Source organism: Henckelia pumila, chromosome 2 (genome assembly GCF_033568475.1).
Source record: "Henckelia pumila isolate YLH828 chromosome 2, ASM3356847v2, whole genome shotgun sequence".
Lineage (NCBI taxonomy): Eukaryota > Viridiplantae > Streptophyta > Magnoliopsida > Lamiales > Gesneriaceae > Henckelia > Henckelia pumila.
Genome location: NC_133121.1, coordinates 105,677,920 through 105,701,906, shown reverse-complemented (window position 1 = coordinate 105,701,906; position 23,987 = coordinate 105,677,920). Strand labels below are relative to the sequence as shown.

At 35.0% G+C, this 23,987-nt stretch overlaps 2 protein-coding genes across 4 annotated transcripts; one reads left to right on the top strand and one right to left on the bottom strand.

Annotated features, from left to right (window-relative positions):
- Positions 1-6,887: 6,887 nt before the first annotated feature.
- LOC140882290 (protein FATTY ACID EXPORT 3, chloroplastic) lies at positions 6,888-10,442 on the top strand. Its single transcript, XM_073288215.1, has 6 exons — positions 6,888-7,174; positions 7,556-7,943; positions 8,064-8,231; positions 8,803-8,849; positions 8,968-9,005; positions 9,711-10,442. The coding sequence occupies exons 1-6, from the start codon at positions 6,989-6,991 to the stop codon at positions 9,799-9,801; spliced, it is 918 nt and encodes a 305-aa protein (XP_073144316.1). The 5' UTR covers positions 6,888-6,988; the 3' UTR covers positions 9,802-10,442.
- Positions 10,443-10,771: 329 nt separating this feature from the next.
- Positions 10,772-23,513, bottom strand: LOC140879191 (helicase-like transcription factor CHR28). 3 transcript variants are annotated; one of them, XM_073282860.1, is made up of 12 exons: positions 23,346-23,513; positions 22,684-22,787; positions 22,391-22,613; positions 21,721-22,304; positions 20,003-20,074; positions 19,848-19,922; positions 18,880-19,774; positions 17,275-17,405; positions 15,461-15,682; positions 13,529-14,071; positions 12,475-12,684; positions 10,772-11,121 (listed from the first exon to the last, which is right to left on the bottom strand). In XM_073282860.1, the coding sequence occupies exons 2-12, from the start codon at positions 22,735-22,737 to the stop codon at positions 11,008-11,010; spliced, it is 3,123 nt and encodes a 1,040-aa protein (XP_073138961.1). In that variant the 5' UTR covers positions 22,738-22,787; positions 23,346-23,513; the 3' UTR covers positions 10,772-11,007. The 3 variants fall into 3 exon arrangements, with proteins under 3 accessions (XP_073138961.1, XP_073138962.1, XP_073138963.1); XM_073282861.1 differs by having other exon boundaries at positions 22,391-22,601; XM_073282862.1 differs by lacking the exons at positions 21,721-22,304; positions 22,391-22,613; positions 22,684-22,787; positions 23,346-23,513 and adding an exon at positions 20,339-20,644.
- Positions 23,514-23,987: the final 474 nt, after the last annotated feature.

The window sequence follows — 23,987 nt, the reverse complement described above, 5'->3', positions numbered from 1 at the left end:
ATAATTTCATGTTGTTATACAATAGGCTGTCTTTGACACCGACCTTATAATAACGTGATATGATTATACATTACTGCTTAAATAATTTTATTGTCTAATTATATTTGTGTAATTTCATGTTATTATATAAGAGGCTGTCTATGACACTGACCTTATAATAACGTGATATGATATATATTTTATTGCGTATATTTAATTATGATTATCATTATATGCATCACATGATTATCACAAATTTTTATTCAACACATACTCGATTTTTTTTCTTACCCCCAACGGTAACAAACGACTAATTTTTGCCCTATAAATATGTTCACTCAAACTCATTTTCAATCACACCAAATTCACTCTTTCTCTCAAAATAATTTCTCCTCGATTTTTCGAAGATGAAGATGATGGCATTTATAAGACTATTTTTCATAACGACTATGATCATCATGCTCACGAGTCTTGTACTCACCAGCGATTTTCTACCACATAATTTTTCTCTATTTGTACACGCACTTGTAATCTTCGTTATTCCATTATTTTGTATTGTCGTACTAATAGAAATTAACTAATAAAATGCATTGTTATTTTTCTAGTACCACTATGTCAAATTTGGCAAAGATTGAATTTGTTGCGCTCGATCTCACTGGAAAGAATTATATGTCATGGACTCTCGATGTAGAGATGCATCTTGAGTCATTGGGTCTAAGTGATACCATCAAAGAAAATAATATATCATCCTCACAAGAAAAGGCAAAGTCTATGATTTTCTTATGTATACATCTTGATGAAGGATTGAAATGTGAGTATGTCACAGAAAAAGACCCAATGATTTTATGGAAAGGGCTGAAAAAAAGATTTGAACATATAAGGGAAGTTATACTCTCAACCGCCCGTGATGAATGGAATACGTTGAGATTCCAAGACTTTAAAAAAGTCAGTGATTACAATTCTGCGATGTATCGAATAGTCTCGCAATTGAAATTTTGTGGGCATGTTGTTACTGAGATGGAAATGCTTGAAAAAACATTTTTCACATTTCACGCATCAAGTATAACTCTACAACAACAATATAGAGTGCGTGAATTTTCGAGATATTCTGAACTCATCGCATGTCTTCTTGTGGCGAAAAAAACAACGAATTGTTAGTAAGAAATCATTAATCCCGACCCACTGGTTCAACGGCATTTCCAGAAGCAAATGTCGTAATTAAAAATGAAAACCAAAATCAAAAGCATAGACAATATTTTGGTTGTGGACGAGGTCGAGGAAGTGGGCGTGGACGTGGACGTAAAAATTATCGCGGTCGTGGTCGTGGCCGTGGATATGAAAATAATCGAGATAGTTATTTCAATAACTCATCTCAAAAGAACGTCACGAACTACCCACCAAAAAGGCAGCATAAAAATACGAGTGAAAATGAAAATCACTCAAAAAGATCTGAGAGTGTTTGTTATAGATGTGGCACTCCAGGACATTGGTCACATATTTGTCGAACCCCTGAGCACCTATGTAAGCTCTATAAAGAATCGACAAAGGGGAAAGGAAAAGAGACCAATTTTATTGAAAACAGTGATCATTTAATTGGTTCAACTAGTTTCAATGCTGCAGATTTTTTGAATGATTTCGAAGACATTGATTAAAAGATTGGTTGGACTAGATTGTAACAAATTTGTATTTTTCATGCATTCTTGTATTATAAAGCATGTTATATTTTGCATTTGTATTGTACTTAATTTTTCTTTATTGCATTTTTGTGAAGTTTGATATGAAAAATGTTATGAGCAAACATGGAAATAATATCATGGAAATTTGCATACCGGATAGTGGTACAACACACACTATTCTGCGAGATGAAAAATATTTCATGGAAATAAAACCAACAAAAATAATGGTGAATACCATATCAGGTCCTGTAGACTTGATTGAAGGTTGTGGTAAAGCACAATTTTTGTTACCAAATGGTACAAAATTTCGGATAAATGATGCTTTATATTCACCACAATCGAAAAGAAATTTGTTGAGTTTTAATGACATATATTCTCATGGATATGATACTGAGATGATAACTGATGAAAATTAGAAATATATGTGTCTTACCACATATAAATCAGGAAAGAAATATGTGGTTGAAAAATTATCAATGCTCCCTACTGGATTGCATTATACACATATAAGGTCAATCGAATCAAATATGGTGGTTAATAATTTTTCAATATTAACCAATTGACATGATCGATTGGGACATCCTGGTTCAATAATGATGCAAAGAATTATTGAAAATACACATGGTCATCCATTGAAAGACCAAAAGATCTTTCAGAATAATAAGTTTCAATGTAAAGCATGTTCTCTTGGAAACTTATTATAAGACCATCACCAGCTAAAATTCAAACAGAATCACTCATATTTCTTGAACGTATTCAGGGTGATATTTGTGGGCCAATTCATCCACCATGTGGACCATTTTGATATTTTATTGTATTGATCGATGCCTCCAGCAGATGGTCACAAGTATGCTTATTGTCAACTCGGAATATGACATTTGCAAGATTAATGGCTCAAATAATAAAATTGCGAAATCAATTTCCCGATTATACAATCAAGAAAATAAGACTTGATAATGCTGGAGAATTTACTTCCCAAACTTTCAATGACTATTGTATGTCAATGGAAATTGCTGTTGAACATCCTGTTGCTCATGTTCATACACAGAATGGATTAGCTGAATCATTGATTAAACGTCTACAACTGATTGCTAGACCAATGATTATGAGAACAAAACTCCCTATTTCTATATGGGGACATGCAATTTTACATGCTGCGGCATTAATTCGCATCAGACCAAGTGCATATCATAAATTCTCCCCATTGCAACTTGCATTTGGTAAAGAACCAAATATTTCTCATCTGAGAATTTTTGGATGTATGGTGTATGTGCCTATTGCACCACCTCAACGATCAAAAATGAGTCCTCAAAGAAAAATTGGTATTTATATCGGTTATGATAGCCCATCTATCATTCGATATCTTGAGCATCAGACAGGCGATGTGTTTACAGCACGCTTTGCTGATTGTCATTTTAATGAAGAAATCTTCCAAATGTTAGGGGAGAAAAGAAACACATCGAAAAGGAAATCACATGGTATGTACCATCATTGTTACATTTGGATCCAAGGACCAAACAATGTGAGAAAGATGTACAACAAATTGTGCACTTACAAAGAATTGCAAATCAAATTCCAGATGCATTTGTAGACACAAAAGGGGTAACAAAATCATATATACATGCTGTAAATGCCCCTGCTCGAATTGAAATTCCAAAGAAACAAATTGAAGACACTCATGATGTCATAAAACGCTTGAAGCGTGGAAGACCAGTCGGTTCCAAGGATAAAAATCATCGGAAAAGAAAAGGCATAGAGAAACACGATGATCATAAAATAGAAAATGGTGTTCCAGAAGAAACACCTGATGATGAAAATATTCTGTCAGAATCACAAACTGACGAGAATCGTGAAATCTCTATTAATTATATTAATACTGGAAAAATATGGAACCAAAAATATATAGAAGATATTGATGAGATATTTTCTTATAATGTGGCATGTGACATCATAAATGAAAATGAGGATCATGAACCAAAATCTGTTGGAGAATGTAAAACTCGTCATGATTGGGCCAAATGGAAAGATGCCATATAGGTTGAATTGAATTCGCTAAATAAACGTAATGTTTTTGGACCTATAGTCCTCACACCTAAATGTGTAAAACCTGTTGGATACAGATGGGTTTTTATTCGAAAGCGAAATGAGAAAAATGAAATAGCAAGATATAAAGCTATATTTGTTGCACAAGATTTTTTTCAAAGGCCTGGAATTGATTATGAAGAAACGTATTCTCATGTTATGGATACAATTACGTTTTGATATTTGATTAGTTTGATCGTGTCTGAAAATTTGAAAATGTGTCTTATGGATGTTGTTACAGCTTACTTATACGGATCACTTGATAATAATATATACATGAAAATCCCTGAAGGATTTAAGATGTCTGAAACACAAAGTTCAAAACCTAGAGAATTTTATTTTGTAAAATTGCAAAGATCATTATATAGGTTGAAGCAATCCGGCCGAATGTGGTATAATCGGCTAAGTGAGCACTTGATGAAAAAAGGATATGTAAATGATCCAATATGCCCTTGTGTTTTCATAATTATTGATGTATATGTTGATGATTTAAATATCATTGGAACGAATAAAGAAATTCAAGAAGTTATGATGTACTTGAAAGAAGAATTCGAAATGAAGGATATTGGGAAAACCAAGTATTGCTTGGGTTTGCAAATTGAACAAAAAGAATGTGAAATTTTTGTTCACAAGGCAAATTATACATAAAATATCCTTAAACATTTTAATATGGATAAATCAAATTCATTAAGTACTCCAATGGTTGTAAGATCATTAAACATAGAAAAAGATTCATTTCGTCCATGTGAAGATGATGAAGTTATTCTTGGTCCAGAAGTACCATATCTAAGTGTCATTGGTGCCCTTATGTATCTTGCAAATTGCACTAGACCTGATAAATATTTTGCTGTAAATTTATTAGCAAGATTCAGTTCATATCCAACAAAGAGGCACTGAAATGGAATTAAACATATATTCCGTTATCTACGAGGAACGACAGATTTGGGATTTTTGTACTCAAAAGACACCAATAAAAATATCATTGGTTATGTTGATGCTGCATATTTATCTGATCCACATAAGGCACGTTCCCAAACCGGATATGTATTTACTCGTGGATGCACAACAATTTCTTGGCGTTCATAGAAACAAACACTAGTAACAACTTCATCAAATCACGCCGAGATTATTGCGCTATATGAAGCAAGTCGTGAATATGTTTGGCTAAAATCAATGACACAACATATCCAAACTTCTTGTGGATTATCAATCAGTAAACAAGAATCCTGTGACGTTGTGTGAAGATGATGCTGCATGTATTGCTCAAATGAAAGAATGATACATCAAAAGTGACAGAACCAAATATATCCCCCCAAAGTTCTTTGCCTACACTCAAGAGCTTGAGAAGAATAAAGATATTGATATCTGTTACATTCAATCAAGTGAGAACTCATCAGATATCTTCACAAAGGCGCTTCCTACGGCAATATTCAGAAAACATATATATAATATTGGGATGCGAAATCTACAGCGTATGTGAAGAATCGATCGTATTAACATGAGGGGGAGTTTACGTGGCTGCACTCTTTTTTTCTTGCTATGATTTTTATCCCACTGGGTTTTTTCTAGTAAGGTTTTTAACAAAACAGTATACAAACACGTAATATCACGATCATCATCACAAGGGGCAGTATTGGAAATTATATATTAAAATTAGATTGAAAATTATTGTGATGGTGATGTGATGATATTTTAATTTTTGATTATGTAATGGATGACATATTTATTTTTGGACATTTCTCAATTGAGGATCTATAAATAGACCTCAACATTTGTGAAGAAATAACACAAGTTTAGAGAGAAGATTTTATAAGTGTTTGGTTTGATATATATTTTGAGTTTTAGAGTTTTTAGTTTTTACCATAAATTTTTAATTTTCACAACATATATATATATATATATATATATATATATATATATATATATATATATATAATTTTGCTATCTTGTCCACTCATCGTGCCCATCTAATGTGCCCACCATGAGGTGGCACTCAACTATTGGATGTGATGAATTGTGCGTCCAATAGTTGAGTGTCACCTCATGGTGGGCACATTATGTGGGCACGGTGGGTGGACAGGATAGCAAAACTCTATATATATATATATAGATATAAATTTGTTCTTATCATCTAATTAAAACACATAGAAATCTGTAAACTGTCAAGTAAGGAGTTTGGACCAATAATGATCAATTGATTAATCTTTGTTTATTTGGATCAACGATATATGATTCATTGAATAATCCTAAAGAGGGTAATGCGAGCATTGTAGAATTTCATGTAATTGTATTTTTTTTTTTTTGACTCCATGTTATTGTTACTATTACATGTTATAAATATTAAAAATTACCTTAATGGGAAAGAGGGAATAACACGTTGCTTTTGAGGTGGGAGCATGTATATATCCCTCGCTTGCCCTTTCTGTTATGTAAAAACTAAAAACCATACATTGCGATTTATTTTATTTAAAAAAACAAACAATACATTACGTGTCTCATGGTATTGAATATATCCGTTCAGAATAGTTCTTTCTTTTTTTAGGAATCACTCAAATAATTCTGGTTTCACGGAAGCATCTCCTTGAACCGGATCCTTCAAAGTAGTCTAGCTCACGAGTTAATTTTGTGAGACAAATATCTTATTTGGTTGAGACAGATATCTTATTTGGGTTAACCATGAAAAAGTATAATTTTTTATGGCAAAAGTATTACTTCTTATTGTAAATATGAATATGGTAAAATTCTGTGTGACCATATCACTAGAGATCTACTTGTCTAGCTACGTCGCTTACTAAAAAAATCAAAATTTGATTTCTTATTGATCGATCAGTTGCGAAAATCGTCTCACAAGTCAATTTGTGAAACAGAAATCCAATTTGACCAAAAAAAATCATTTTTGAAGTCAAAAATATTATTTTTCATTGTAAGATAGTGTTTGCAACTTCTAAAAATAAGTAATTATAAATTTTTTTCTTAACAAATTATTTAAAAAAATCCATAATCAATTATTTTTAAAAGTTACGAACACTGACTAAATATTAGCTTCACTTAGATTTAGGTATTAGACGGATTCAGGAAATTCACACCAACCAGATTCGGTGGGGTCACAGTCACACAAAGCACCTGATTCTTAGTATTCACGCCATATATATATCGCTGCACAAATTCATGAGCGACGACCATTTTGGAGCCCCGTACACACTACACTACTACCAATCCCCAACCCTAGCTCCAACGCACCCTCTGATTCTATGACTCTCCGTCCGCCGCCGTCCGCCGCCCTGGGCCTTCAACCTTTCCTCAAAACCACCGCTAGCTGTAGGCTTTCCTTTTCGCCGCCTGCTCCTGGAGGCTTCTCTCCCAATTTGCTACAGTTGGGCCGCCGAATTTCGCGGAATCGCTCGCTGCTCGTGCCTGCCGTTTCTCATGAGGAATCGGTGACCTCTCTTTTACTTTATTTTTGTTATTTATTTGGGGGGATTTATTTTAACTTCAAGATTTGTTGTTTGCGTTTAGATTTGATATTTAAATTCATTTCATGTTTTGAGGGAAATGTTTGGGTAGCTTGAAACGGTTTGAGAAACAATGCAACTAAGAAAGGAATGTGTAATTTCTTGAGTTCGACTTTGTATTGGTTTCTGTTGTTATGTGGAACTCTCTGGCTTTGGAGTTGGGCTCTTCTAAATTCAGTTTTATTACATGAAAAGCCTTCTTCTTTTTCTTTTTTTTCCCCATACAACTGTGCAATACTGTTTTCTTAGCACATCAAAAACTTTTTGAATCATACAATTGATAATTTCAGTGTAATTTGTTTTCAGAAGCCTTCAGATATTGGCATAGAGGATGAGGGTTTGAAAGTGGGAGCTGAGGAATCACATGTGGTATGGCAGCAGATGCTCAAATCCTTTAAAGAACAATCCTTAAAGTTGCAGAGTGTATCTAAAGAAGCATATAAAATTTATAGTGAAAAGGCTATGATCGTATTACAAGAAACTTCTGGAAAATTGAAAATTCAAGCTGAAAAAGCAAGCAAGGATCTGAGTGTCATTGCAAAAGAAATTACTGAAGAAAGCAAAGAATACTTCGCCACAGCTGCAGATAATTACCCAGAGCCTGTGAAGGATATTGTTGACACCTTTGCTTCTTCCCACGATGAGTTGAATGATGTCTCTAAAGTACGGGACTTCTATGTAGGAATACCTTATGGTATGTTCAGCAAAATGTGTTTGCTTGCATCTGCTCTCTGGAAATTTGACTTTTAAACTAATATGAAAAGTCATAACAGCTGAAATAATTTTGTGTTCTTATCCTACTTATATTTTCCAGGTGCTTTTCTCTCTTTTGGAGGCTTTCTTTCTTTCATGCTCACTGGAAGTATACCTGCCATCAGGTTTGGTATTATACTTGGCGGTGCTCTTTTGGCATTGAGTATATCAAGTTTGCAATCTTGGAAAAAGGGGGATTCAGCACCTCTAGTCTTGAAAGGGCAAGCAGGTTTGTATTCCAAAGGAAATTTGTACACTTATTCCATTTTTCTCTGTATTGATGACAGTTACTTTTCTCAGCTACAGCTAGCTATCTGTTCATTGGCATTGGGTAGCATGCTCGTAGTTACAGTGTTACACTTGTGACTTGCTGTCCAAAACTTCTTAACCATCGAAAGACAGTCATATATGATCCTTGACTTTCGAACTTTTGGCGCGAAAAGATGTTTTGATGGACACATGCTCATACCTTACATCTATTAAGATTTAGGCGACAGTCGTTTAATCTGTCAACTTTGTACTTAGTTTTATATCGCATCACTTCATTTGCCTCTTTAAAATTTTGTACTGTGCATGTTGTTGTCTGCGTTTATTTAACTTATATATAACCATATAAGAATCCAAAGTTTTATACAAGGAAACAGTTATTAATCTGTTAAGGATCCCATGATTTGGTTGTTTATTGGAAGGAATCATCTTTATGTAGAATAACCTTGTTGTCTGATTGAGCGCTTTCTAAAATTGGAATAGACTTTACTAATGCAATTCTTGATGTGATTTTGGATCTGTCGTTGCTGCAGCAATTGCCACCATATTATTTCTGAGACAATTGCGCTTGTTGTCTATGGTAAGTTCTGTTTTCTCAGTCATGAGAGACTGTCTATAGTTCTTGTTGTTTAATTCATGAAGTTATAAGCGATATTATGTTATTGCTCTTAACATCATTCATCTGTGCTCCTTTGCAGCGGCCATTTATATTCAACATTTTCACATCCATTGTCAGGTCTCTCGTTCTCTGAAATTCTCACTATTAATTGATTATTTTACTTTCTTTTTCTGTTAGTTTACTTGACTAACCCAATAATTTTATATTCTGCTCTCTGATATGCATATTCCAAATTTTCAAACTTGAAATACTTTTATGAGATATCGTGGTACAAGACTGTATACGTGTGGACCTGGGTGTTGGGGTATATCATTTATAATACAACTATTAAACAGCGAGAAGCTGTTTTCCCTTTCAAACTTTAATGCTCCAAATCGCGGGGTATTTTTTTTAATCTAATCCTAGTCAACAATTTTTTTTAAAATGTGACCTCCTGTTGTGTATTTCAAATACACTTGGGGAGGTCATTTTTTTCAAAACAAAAGTTTTGACCAGGTCTCTATTTGCACAATTCTCCCCCAAATTGCGGATGTGATGGTTTTTTAGGGTTGTCTTCTCAAACCGCAGTACTGTGTTTATGAATATGCATGGTGAGCTAATTAGAGAGGGTTTTATTTAAAAGTTTGAGCATGTTATAGATCTGTGTGAACCTACGGTCACGAGTGATATGACTACCAAATGTAACTAAAAGTTGGACAGTAAGCACTCGACCAATAAAAATGATGATAGAGCATGCATCGTGCATGTTGTGCCTTTCTGCTCTCTTGAAGGATGATCAAACATTGTTTAATCTGTGTTCTAACAATGAAATGTAATGTGCAGCGGTGGAGTAGCTGCATTCTATCTCTACAGGATCATCAGAGATAGAGATCAGCCAAGGGAGCCTAATTCAGAAGCACGGTTACAGGATTAATTAATCTTCATGCGGAGGTTACTCATCTTGCATCTTGCATCATAGTCTCTTGAAAGCCAATGGACAGTAACTCTTGATCAGGCTTCATAAACTAAATTTCGGGGTGAGAGCTTGCAATTCAGATAATATAGAAAATAGGGATTCCAACTGTTTCTGTCGTTCTGACTGATTTAGTTCTTTAATAAGGACACACAGCAGGGATGCAAACGAATGTAAACCTTATTTTCAAATGCTTGTATTGTGTATAATGGAGTGTGTCCAATCTTTGTTCCAACTTGTAATGACCTCAATACCTTTTTTACGCTTGTCCGTTTAATGAGTTCAATAATTTACTGTGGTTTGATATCTTAGCACAGATTTGACGGAAGTCCAAAAGACTCCTTTGACACCATGGATTTATTTCTTTGCATCAAAGCAGTTCATAATGGAGCGTATTCGGTATTCTTAACTGCAAGAATTAAACTTTGAAAAAGAAGTTCAGAACTCTTCATCATGTAAAGCTCAGAACTCTGCTATCCTAGAAAAAAAATTCCAAACTAGTGGAAGTTCATGAAAGGTAACGTGTATGTAAGCGCCATAATGCACAAGAATGTTGCCTGCAGCAAAAATAATCTATTTTCGTTATGTTGTCATAGTAACATTAAAGTTAGGCATTCCCATGAGTCATTTGACTGGTTAATTCATGATTATGTTGCCATAGTCCCACCTCAATCAAAGATTTATGCCCGACTATTTCTCCTTTAGATACCATTCCTATATGTACATGCGTAACACGGCAATAAACAACAAATAAATAAAAACACGTTTTTTTGGGTACATCTTTAACTCAAAAATCAATATTATGAGATTGTTTCAAGAATTGTCTGAGATTGTTTCCAAAAAAGGTTTTGAGATTTTCGTTAACTTAACTTTCACCTGATAACGTTAATCACTTCTAAAGTTTACGTTTTGGGAGGTTATAAAGGCAATCAACACAATAATTAAAATGAGATTACAGTAGAAAGTTAGCATAGCTCCCAAAAAAAGATAGCGATTAGGATATTTACAGGTTAGAAATCTTTAATTTAGTCGATGAGCAGCACGACATGCGGCCATTGACATACAATGAACAACATTAGCATATTTTGTACAAAATCATGTAATTCGGCTGACATGCCACCAAAACTTAAATCTACGGTCATTTTGTATCTATATATTTCATATTTGTCAGCGTCCAGAGCCCTCGAATAAAAATCTGAGATCTTCGACGGTGAGCCGAGTAGCGGACATGCCGCTTTGATCTTCACCAAAAGCAGATGCAACCATCTTTCTCTTGTCTTCCTGAAGCATAAATAAACAGAATTTTCGCAGTTAATATCATTCCTACCGACTAACCTAGCAAGATATGGTGTCAATTCAACAGTCTTGTCCTAGAGCTTGCATCAACTCATTTAGCTCAAAACTTTCAAGTCCAGAAAACACCGCTCAGCAATCTCACCGAGAAGGAAATCAATGGCCAAACACGCAAACTGATTCAATTTCAGTGTCGCCCCCACAGATACGGAACTTCAGGTGTGTACACAATATTAAATCTCAAATGAGGCCAACCAATAGCAACTCCAACTTAACAAACAAGCCAATAGCAACCATTCACATTGGAGTTCCAGCCAAGAGTAGAATACGTAAACAATATCTTTCAACATTAATAAGTTTTCGAAAATAATTATCATGCAGCAAGTCATTAAATACATGCCTTTTGTCCATAAGAAGGCCAAATAATATTCATTTCCAAGCAAAAATAATAGTGGATCTAGGATAATTCCAGTTAACACTAGATTTATCGAATAGCCAGTTCAACAGCAGGTGGATTGAAAGCTCATTTGAGAGTTATCACACTTCTTTATATGTAGAAAAAGGGTAAAACAATTAGCCAACATAGCAACTAATCGCAAACAAAGAATTACTTATGTTTATACTCAAAATTTCAAGAAGAAATATTAGAGACTTCAACGACAGTAGATTGGTTAGTGATTAGGAGCTCTCAATAGTTTCCATGACAAATGAATATCAATAGATTTATAGGGATGTTCAATCGGTATGTCAAGTATAAAAAACTATAGAAAACATGTAGCATTCAAGTATTCAACAAAATCAGATTGTCAGCTGAGATGAATGACAAGAGGGATGCAGTAAAACAAAAGAGATGTATATAACTTCTATGTGCCACTAGAGCCTAGAGGACAAGCAATCAAATAATCAATAATTTCAACAAATTCAAAGAAGCCTGTCAGACAACAGGCAATGCACAACTTTGCCACAAGTATTTGAGCAATTTTGCTCGAACAGAGATCTACATTAATGGAAATATTAAGAAATAATTTCATGCAAAACAAGAAGTAAAAGAAACATGGTTCTAATTAATAAAGAATTAAGTTGAGAAATTATGTGGCAAAAAAATCGATACTCGTAAGAGCAAGATGAAGCAGCTAGACATAAAGACTGACATTCGATTAAAAATATTATCAGAGGCACAAGTTGGAAAAACAACTAAATGGGGCGAATACATAGCCTAGAATAACCATGTCAAGGTGTTCATTCCATACCCAGGCTCAATCAGGCGTTACAACCTCAAAGCTCAATAAATAAATAATATACACCAATAAACAATGTTAAAAATATTAGACGTGAGGATACCTGAAGAGCCAATATGCGATCTTCAACAGTGTCCTTGATGGTTAACCTTGATACCGTAACAGGACGTGTCTGCCCTATTCTATGTGCTCGATCAACAGCCTGATCTTCTGTTGTTGGATTCCACCAAAGATCCAAAAGAATTACGCGAGAAGCAGCAACCATGTTCAGGCCAAGATTTCCAGCTTTTAGAGACATCAACATGACATCCACCTGCGAAATAAAATTATATTAAACAGGAAAAGAATTGACCATAGGTAATGACAGGAATTATTCTAACATAATCCACGAGGAATTTGACAACCAAGAAACCATTTAGCACTTGATTGGGGTGCTAATGATTAATGGTTAGTGGGTAAAAAGATTGATCAAGGGTGGACTTTCCATCTCAAGTCACATTACATTGTAGTTGAGAAATGTTTCAAGCTCAATCATGGAATGAAGAAGTAACTCCTTGGTTATATCTTTTTATCACTGTTTCAATTCTTATCAACTAGCCAATGCTTGGAATTAGAAATTGCTGCAATCAATCAACGAGAAAAAATGTCAGGCGGTTTGTCAAACATAAAATTTGATCATCTGTATCCAATGGGACCTTCTACACGGGGTGTTTTACTCCCATGTAGTAGTTACAACCATTGGACGTGATGGACCCCAGGTCCAATGACTAATACCACAACAAGAGTGGCACTCCCGATATAGAACAGAATTTTCCGTATCCAATAAAATGAAACACGATGAGAGTTTATTGGCTAAAATATACTTTTCCTCTATGTAGAACCCGACTTTATATCATTATATAAATGCCAACACTAGAGACAAGTTTGTAAGTTGGTGCAACTTGCTGATCAGAAATACCTCATTTCATTCAATGCTGAATGATGATGTAAATTTTTTTGAAAAGAACATGCAACATGAAAGTCGGCAATTATATCTTCAAACGGATTTAACTGAAGATAGTAAGAATGGAAGGCGACAGGGCGACCAGACACCTTAGAGAAAATACATTTAAATTTTAACTAGCAAGAAAATGAGTAGATGGAGAACAAAGTCCAACCTCTGGATCAGTGTTGAAATCTTTGACAGCCTTGTCTCTAGCAGCTATTGACATTGTACCGTCAAGCCTACGGAAATTTATATAGGAGTTCTTCAGTGATATCTCCACTAAGTCCAACATGCCAGTCCACTGGGAGAACACAATGGCCTTTTCAGGTTCTTCACTCTCAGAATCTAAGTAAACACCACCTGAAGATGAGGCATCTCCCTCGAGTGTAACCAAATCAGATGACATTGACCTCCGACCTCTAGAAATGCAATGTGAATTGAGAATTCCGAGAGCAGAACTGATTTTAGAAGACATGTAGTCAGTCTGCAGAACCTTAGATTTCTCGCCCATTTCACATGAAACAGTAGAATCACTGTCAATATCATCAGATAAACATCTCCGTAAAGTAGCTCGGGAATAAACAAGATCTGCACCAAGTTGTTCTTTGCATTCTGAGGCTGGACAAGTATTGTCTTCCCCTGTCAAATAATCTGAGACACACTGATAACAGAAAACGTGTCCGCACATTGTGACGATTGCATTTTCAGGAGGATCCTGCAAAATAATAAATCATTCAAAAAATACTTTAAGCTTTTTGTAGTGAACATATAGCTTACCTGCAAAATAAAAAATCTACAAGCGAAAGTCGTCATGAATAAATTTTTCATCACTCATGCAACTGTTACAATGTGTAACTATCACAAATTCACAATCATCAAAACCATATTGCAATCCCTACCCTTTGCATGATGAGAAGAACCCAACAAGCATGCATTCACAGTGGTATTATCCAACAAACAGTTCCCAACATACAACATGATTGATAACGCGGACGCTAGACAATAAATCAATCGACTCTAATAAGTAAATGGTATTAACAGGACCATTATAAAAACTCATAAAACTCGATACTTGGCAAGCATAAAGAAATAATTGAAAATCTATATCCTTTAACAATCCCAACAATATATAGCCCAGCCTCCACTTAAAAGTGATATATCGACATCCTTCATGTCATTTTCCAATGCATTAAATCTATGGATCACCTCAAGTTTTTACTCCAAATCCCAAATCTCACCTCTAACATTTGAGCGACTAAGAAAATATGATCAGTTGGTCAGGGAAGCACAAAGAAAACAGTAAATTAAATGAAGATCGAGTGGTCAACAAATATCTTGATTTATGAAGGAAACAGAAATCAACCCCCGTGAAGAAGTTGAGATTTTCCAAATCTTTATTTAGGGTGATCAATTCTACCAAAAATAAGTTAATTCCATATTGGTAGCCGAAAATATGGAAGCTACCCTGGCAACATGTGGTTAAAAAATGTTTTGCCTTTATCAAGATAATAATTTATGCAAGACGTGGGAATAATTCATACATCAAAATTGCATACGATCACAGGATAAAAACATTAGCACTTCCTATTTACTTGTAAGATTGTACATGTTTTTAAATTCCTCATGTGAGATTTCCTAAATAGATTTCTGTTACATAAATAACGAAACCAATTGAGACATCTCCCATTAAAATGGACCTCTAATAAAACACAAAGTTCATTCTTAAACTTCACAATTTGGCAAGAACTTCGATGTGTTTTGCCCCTTGCAATAGATTCTAAAGCTTTTATGCTTTCCATCAGAAATTACAAATTCTCACAATTCCATTTCCATCTTATTTCAAAGATTATGCATGGAATCAGAAACCACAGCATTTAAGGATTCTGCACAGCATCTTATTTAACTCAGCATCATTCTCAACCATATTCATCAAGATTAACAACAGAAAGCCATCGGTTCCATGCATAACAATATCGTTAATGGCTTTCTTAAGTTCAGTAACAAGCAAGATTAAATGGTTAAACTGATCCAAGAAGATGGCTGCATGAGATAAACCAGTTTCACACGATAAGTAACAAAAAAGGTTTTAAATGAGAGATCGTACTTTGCATGCAAGACATAAGGCCAAAGAATCTTCCAGTAATTTATATAAATTAACAAGTAATTCCCTCGGGAGTGACTGGGCCATCTCAGAGGAAACTTTTCCCACAGGATCAGAACGGAACCCTTTGACAAGTAATGGATGGTCACAGGCTTGACGAAGTCGGAGAAGCAGCAGTAGTATATTTGCATAATTTTGATTCACTGTGCCAGCAGCAGCATAAGCCTGAAAATCACCTATTTTAGACCAAACTTTTTTACAATCATAATGTAATTGAGAAATTCCAATGTTTTCCCAAAAAAAATGTCATTAATCCACCATCAAGTAAAAGATACGAGTGAAAAGCATAAATAAACCGTAGATTTAAACTGGCAAAGGACTCTGAATTTCAAAATGATGCACACTTGTCCTCAAATTTGTCTCACGGCACCACAATCTCCAGGAGTTTGTGCTTCTGTTATCAACGAAAGCACCACAGCTTCTCTATCACCTACCTCAATGTTTTATCTACTAATGTCTAATGAGCAAAATTATCTCCAGTGGACATAGAGGAAAGTTTATAAATTACCCTATCGGTTCATAAAAAGCCACACTATCGGCCTTGTCCTCCTATCAGCAATAGCATTCTATAAATTAGTTGATAGCATCTCTTCTTCATAACTAACAATGTCTGGTCTGGTCAAAAGATACGTTAGTCTGATGAACAGTAATCCTATTTTATTCCATAAATTTCTTCATATTAAAAGCAGAAGCACAACGTGACACGTTGAAGCCAAAAATTTCACATGGCATTTACCCAACAAAAAGACAGTTTCAATAAATTTTGGGATTGAAATTAATTTTATTGGTAAACTCATCATTGTGAACCAGAACCAAGATAGTTAGTTACCAGGGGATCATCGACAACAGCTTATTATAATAAATTAGGTCCCACCTAAGAGTACCTAATGCCATTTTATACAAGCACAACTTCTTTAAGATAAAGATGACTGTCATAAAAGAATATTTGGCAGATAGCCCGAGAATATTTTAGACCATAATGTAGCAATATAATAATAAGAATTCCCCACGATTCACAAATTACCGTCTCCATGCCTAGCCAGTTGTGAGCCTATAGTTTCACAAGGACCATTGTAAACAACTGATTAATTACTTCAGTAATTCAGTTATTAACATGGATACCCCACATGCCAGAGGCAAATATATAAACATAAAAAAACTCCATTCCACATGATCAAAAGAAATAGAAACAGAAAAGACTCTGAGCAATAGATTTTATGGTATTCCAAGATATCAACAATGAATACATTCATATAATATAATACAATCTAGACAAAGAGAAAGTGCAAATAGATACATATGTATACAAACTAACAAGATAATTAAGGTGGTGGCTGATGGCCGCGGCGGCTGGAGGCATGTGGTGGCTGATGGTGGAGGGCACTTGAAACAAAAAGTAAATACAAAAGAGAGTTGAAGATGTTTTTATTATATGTAGGGTTTTTTAAATTGATTGATTTTGACAGGTTTTTAAAATTATTTGACTATTATTTGACTTTGACAGTTGACTTGGATTTTAAAACCATTGACCGTTTTGGCTGCCTCAGCCACCATTTAGAACACTGATAAAGCACCAGAACACAGACAAGAATAACAATAGTGGCTGACATTAGCCCCAAATTCCAGTAGTAAACATCTATAGAATCACACCAATACACACATTTACAACTAAGTGGAAACCGGAAAAGTGGGGGAGAGATACACACAGAAACGTCAAAATAAACACAACTACACAAGTACAAAAAAGGAAGAGGGACCTTAAATTGCTTGCGTGAATCTGCTTCAAGTTTGCTATAGAAATTCCTTTCTTCTGCAGAAAAGTCCACCCTCTTTAAATGTACTTTTTTGGGTGGCAGGGTGATTATAGGCTTGCCTTCAATAAATGTGCCTAAGCCGCAAAGAAAAGGATTATTAACATCAGCCAATATAAAATATTATATAGATGTGAAATCAACTGTGACCATTTAAGGGTGCATGCATGTTCATAAAAATTTAAAAAGAAAAACTATTTTCATCAAAAATACATACAATGAAGTTTAAAAAAATTAAAAGAAATAAGATCTTATCAAAAACAACTAATAAAGCACCATAGAGAAGCTGACAAAACAATCTACACCACAGTTTAATACCTATGAAACGGTTAAAATGAATAGCTTTGTTACAATTGAGTGTTGCCCAGTCATAAAGCACACGCTGCTCGCTGTAGCACACATTAAACAATTTATGGCATTCATTTCTCTTATTTTCTGCTAACAGGGCCAAATGCCTTATTCTCAACTCTAAACAAAAAGGGCCAAAGTAATGCCCAAGTTCAAACTTAAATTAAGAATCCAAGATGCACCAACTGTAGTTTCACGACACTTGCCTTTATGAATCATACATATTCAAATGAAAAGAACGACTGTCTATTGAATGAAAACTCGAGAATAAGAATTAACTGCACGAGCATATACACACAACAGGGGGAAAAAATAATCTAAAACCACAAAGTTTATGATTTCCTAAATTGCAACTTAAACTGTTAAAAGTATGTTCCATATTCAAAGTAAAATTTCAAACAACGGTTGTTTGGACAAATGTAAGCATTGAAGAGATTGAAAACTATTAAACAATGAAGATGGATAAACGAAAAAGGGCTTGGTTTGTTAGTCTTGAGAAGGCAATTCTGCAAAAAGATATCGAGTCATCTTCATTTTCGACTATTGGGCATTCTTTAGAATGACCTTCGGATTATTTTGTTTATCACTTCAGGAAAATAAGTTCCGAGTAGACTGCTAAAAAAATTTACATAAAGAAACGGAATATCCGAAAAGGAAACGGAGTCAACTACAAGTAGGTTGTCATTTTTTTACACAAGAATGGCATTCCTCCAGAGGAAAAAGTGAAAAAAGGAACTGAAAATTGAAGCAAAACTTTAAATTTCTGTAATATATCATCTTACCCAACAGAATCAGTTGAAACCCACAGAGTTTTTCCACTACAAAGTAATTAAAAATATTATTAATCACATGGGGGGTACTAGTCTAGCATTAAAAAGAAGGGAAGGATCCTGATATACAGCACAGTCAAGAATCTCTATGACACTCCCAAAATAAATAAATAAATGTCAAAAACTAGAAGGTACAGTTGAATCATGAATTACTTGAACAATGAAAAATCCTGTCAAATCTTTTACTACCCACAATAGCATTCCTGAACATATTTTCTAATTTGAATAATAGAAGAAAGAACTGAGTTCAGTACCCTATATCATTTTAGCAAACCTCTGCATGATTGTCAAAAGATAGAAACAATGTAGTATAAAACTATTTTATATTAAAGAATGTATCACGGATAAATAATGATAAGAAATTGAAAATCACCTTTAGTTCGACGCAACATGATATTTCTTAAAACAACCTGAAGCTTTTTGTATCCTTTGGCTGAATCCCTTGAAATAAGTGCCTTAATCGAGGAGACAAATGTTTTATACTTATCATATGGATCATATCTCAAAAATCTGAAGTAGCTGAATAATTCATCTATTGAATTTTGTATTGGAGTTCCGGATAAGCACCATCTTCGCTTCGCTCTAAGGCTGCAGCAGGCCCTGGCCACTTGAGTTCTGTGATTTTTTATTGTTTGAGATTCATCCAAAATAACCCTAGACCATTTTACCTTCGCTAGTGTACCACAATCACTATCAAAAGCGGATATATTGATTTCCTTTTTACCCTTCTTGGACTTCTTATTAGCTGACAACTTTTTGCGTTTCTTTGCCATGGAAAACGTAGAAGATAATCCATATACGTCTCCATCATTGTCATCCTCTTCAAACGCAGGTTGTTTAGGAACTTCATTGGACACAATGGCATATGTGGTCAAAACTGCGTCATATTTTGCTAATGATGCAGGACTTTTTGTCCTATTACCTCCATGATAAATCAAAACAGAGAGTTTAGCTTTATCCGTAACTTTCTCATGCAGCTCCCGAGCCCACTGTCGAAGAACACTAGCCGGACACACAATCAATGTACCTGCTGTTGGCCTCTTGCAGTGAAATCCCTTTATTGTGTTACTTGTCTGTGGAAGTATAGTAAATTCTTCGCTGTCTTTAGCCTGCTTCGTTTCATCAGCTGCAAGATCCCTAGTTTCATCATCATCATCCAAATTTAAGGCTTCAGCTTGGGTATTGCATGAGTCTTCGGGCTTAGCTTTTCCCTCCTTTATTCTCTGTGCGTGTATGAGGGCAATCATAGACACAGTCTTACCAAGGCCCTGCAAAATGGAAAATTTATAAGAAAGATTTTACGGAAAAAAATAAAGTGAACAGCGATGCTAGCTCGCAGACCTGATCATCAGCCAAAATTCCGCCCAAGCATAAACCAGATGATTCCTTCTTGAGCATCCACGCCAAAGCAATTTTCTACAGGTGAAAAGGCCTAGGCTTAGAACTACATGTGCAGAGCACAATTAAAAGGTGTCTAACAGAAGCAGATAAACAACCTGGTGCCTAAGCAAAGATACAGACAAAATGCCATCAGGTAACTCAGCGAAATCTTTGGGTTGATGCAAATCCTGCAGGAAATTACAATGAGTCCAGTATATAATTGTTCACATACTTGGCAATCAAATGGAATAGGGTCTCAAGCTGGGTGCGCAGTTGCCAGAAAATTTTCTCAAAAATAGGTTGGTCTTTTGTGGGTTGTAAACATGAAACGAAGTAAAAATACACAAGAGAAAGAGAAAGGATCAATGTCCAAGTTACTGAATTTCCCTGAAAAAATGGACCATAGAAAACACTACACAGAACTTCGATACGGACACAAACAACCAAAGTACCTTCAGTAGCAACCCACACAGGAGTTTAATTCCAGTAGAGAGAACAAATAATATTTTTCAATTACCACCATTGTTTTGAAACTGGATATGCACATTGAACTAGGAACTGAACACATTCAATCCAGAAGGGTCAACAAGACATGTGTACAGATTGGACTGTTGCAAACTGGCCTTGCCTTCAACAATCAATCTTCACTGGAAAGTTTATGAATGTCCTGATCTTCTCATCAGAAATGAAATTTCCACCTCCAATTCCAATGTCTCCAAAATTACGAATTTAAAGTTTGGTACCCAATAATTTGAATTCTCGCCAGCTTGATCATAAAGAGTTGAAGCGTTTCTAATGGTTGAACAAAATGAGAGTGATGAAAAAGATTTGGAAAACACCAAATGCTGGAAATGGAAAAATATGAGCCATGTCGTAAAGACGTAAACCCACCAATTCTATCAGATCCAGTTTTCAAAATATTGGCTGCATTACAAAGGGCCACTGATGATTAGAAACCGGAGATTGAAACAATTTTACATTACCCTTCCATATTGTCAGCCTAATTCTCTATCCTAATTTCGGTTTTCATCCTAATTTATCCCACAGTCAATTTCCACCGACCAGCTTGATGTTAAAGAATTCAATCAGCTTCTGAAAACGGATTTATTTGCCAAAAAGATCAAATTAGCACCATCAGAAAACAGCAAAAAAAATGCATAGAAAATGCAATTAAATGAATGAATAAGTGAATTTTGTGCCAACAGGATGTGCCAAAATATGGGTGACTCCACTCAGGAGTAAAAAGAATGGAGGGGTAATCCAATTTTTTTTTTTTTGGGGGGGAGAGATTGTTAGAAATCAAATTAATCAGTTTACTTCATGTTTGATATCACAACTTTAAACCTATAATATGACTCGATTGTTATTTAGTTGGAGTGGCTGCCTCCCTCATGTTATCCCAGTATATTTCCTCACCCTTTAGTCAATAGTCATCATAGACTTCCAAATTAAGAGAGAACGAAAGAGTTGTAGCCATAGATCTATGGTCAAACTACGCCGGCTAATATAGGCCCTCACAAATCATGAATGAGTTACAATATTTACCTGTGTTCTCTATTCCACTCTTGAGTCTTGTCTCTATTCGTTGAAAACATAACAAGACGATATAGAGTGAAGTCATCTATTAAGCTTCCTAATCTTCAAAACTAAAAGTAAATCCTCAGATAGCATTGCCAAGAAAAAGGAATGAAGAAAGTGAAAAATAAAATAGAAAAAAGGTTATATACCAAAGTCATAAACAAATATCTATCAAATTTTCAAGGAAAACAACAGAACATAAAACACCATACAATCACCCACAAATATGAAATAAGGAAGCATGCCAAACAAGTACCTCCAAAGCAGCTTGGTAAACAAATCTCTCATCAGCTCCAGGATTCCTTTCTTCACCTAACCCTGTTTGATACATGGAATCATTTGAACTAAACACCTGAAGGGCTGGAGAATATTTCCCAGTCATCAAAGATGAAGGTAATAGCCGATTTCCTCTTTTCTCATAGAATGATAAATCATTCCCAGTGCCCCGGTGAAAATCTTCGACCATATGGTTCTTTCCATTTGAAGAATCCGACCACGTTGCAGGTTGATCATATTTTCCATATGTTTCATGAATTTGACTGCCACCAACATTCTCCACAAAATTGTTCAATCTGGCACTCGATATGGAAGGTTGGATGGATGCAGGAAGTGTTCTCTTCATGGATTCAGGAAAAGAACGTGATTCATGAGTTGTATTGAATCTACCAGCATTGTTTAAACCATTAGACTGGTACAAATTTCCATCCCAAGCCATCCTGGAACTTGATGCTCCAGGCGTCTCCAGAGAACTATGAACCCGATGGGGTTTTGAGAAAGTTTCTCCATTAACAACCTGCCTCTTGGAGGAAGAACGATCCTGACGAGAATGACCATTGTGACCTGTAAAAGGCATTAAAGCAAACTTAATTTATAATACAACTTCTATAATACTGTGAAGGTATTGCATGCAGCAATTCAGATATTACTCGTCAAATGTGGAGGATTTGAAGGACCCCATGATGGAAGTACCCTATAATTTACAGAAGAGGCACTATCCGTCACAGGAGACCCTTCTCTGTAATTGTCTATCTCCCGTAAATCTGAGTCACTGTCAGACGAACTGATATCTATGGGATCAAATGAAGCCATTTCTGATGTACCCAGCACCTCTGTAAAATTTCCAAATGCTGAAGAGACCTGTTTTTCACACTGAAACACCTTGAAATAGCATAAACACAGGTAGTGAAATTCATATTTGGAGGGGAAATGTTTCACTTACAATGCAAGAAATTTGTCTTAAACCACTAAGTATTCCACAAAAAATGGTGAACATTTCTGACTGAGCTCTACAAAGCTACAGATGGGCTCCATAAGGACAGGAATCTGCGAAAGTGCAAACTTGATCAAAAGCATTGAAAATGATTATCTTAAAATTAGGACATGATGTATTGCTAAAAATACCAAACACTGTCGAACCAGCCAACAATGGGAAAAGAACATAAATATTGAATGAAATGGGTAACACACAAATAAAAATGGATGGTACTAATTTAACCAGGGCGGGAGCGGGTGCAATCTACAAATTTAATTTACTTTAGGCGATACACTAGCATTAATCTGAAACTCATGTGGTTCGCCAGGGTTTGACCGCATGCATAAAAAAAATTTAAAAAAAACGCATCTTAAAGGGAAAAACCAACACTGATCGATGAAATAAAATATTCAAGCAGATTAATTTCATCTTTGACACGGAATTCACAATATTCAGCCCAAAAATTCTATCTTGACTTCCGAACTTCCCTGAGAAGTAGGTATCATGAGCAATAACAAGTTCCAATCTGGAATTACGTCAAATGAGTGGCTTTTACGTTCCAATTCAGGGGGGGAAAAACCCCCAAAAAAATTGTGAAAAATAGTGCAGGGAAGGAAGGAATTAGAAACCTGAAGTACGATTGTGGCATTGACTGTGGAACTGGAGAAATTGGAATGTGGATACTGGTTCCGACTTGTTTGAATGTAGCAGAGAAAAACCCTAGTGGGACGTTGGGGAAGAGACTCAGTCTTAATTTAATTCGAGTCCCTGCGATTTTCTGAGAGTGACTATCCAACTCCGTCAGACTGTTTTTCAAATGTCATTTATATTCTATATTTATAGATAGTAGTAATAATTTTTTTTTTTAAGCATGGATAGTAATAATTATTATTGTTTTACTTTTAATGTGTAAACTTTAGATTAATATTAATATTAATTAATTACTAATATAACAATCTCTCATATGTATACTAAATATAATATAGAAAATATAAAATAAAATTCAATATACACATACATATAAATAGATAGTAATAATTATTTATGTTTTAATGTGTAAATTTAAGATTAATATTAATTGATTATTAATTAAAACTATAACAATCTCTCATATGTTTATTAATAATATAATATAGAAAATGATGTCCCGGTAAGCCAGGGGGGCAGGGCCACGAATGCCCCGGAGTGGCAGGGCCGTATTAAGGCAGGCCAAGAGCCTCAGGAGCCCGGGAAACCAGGTCTGCAGGACTTAGATAAGGCCCGTGTTTTAG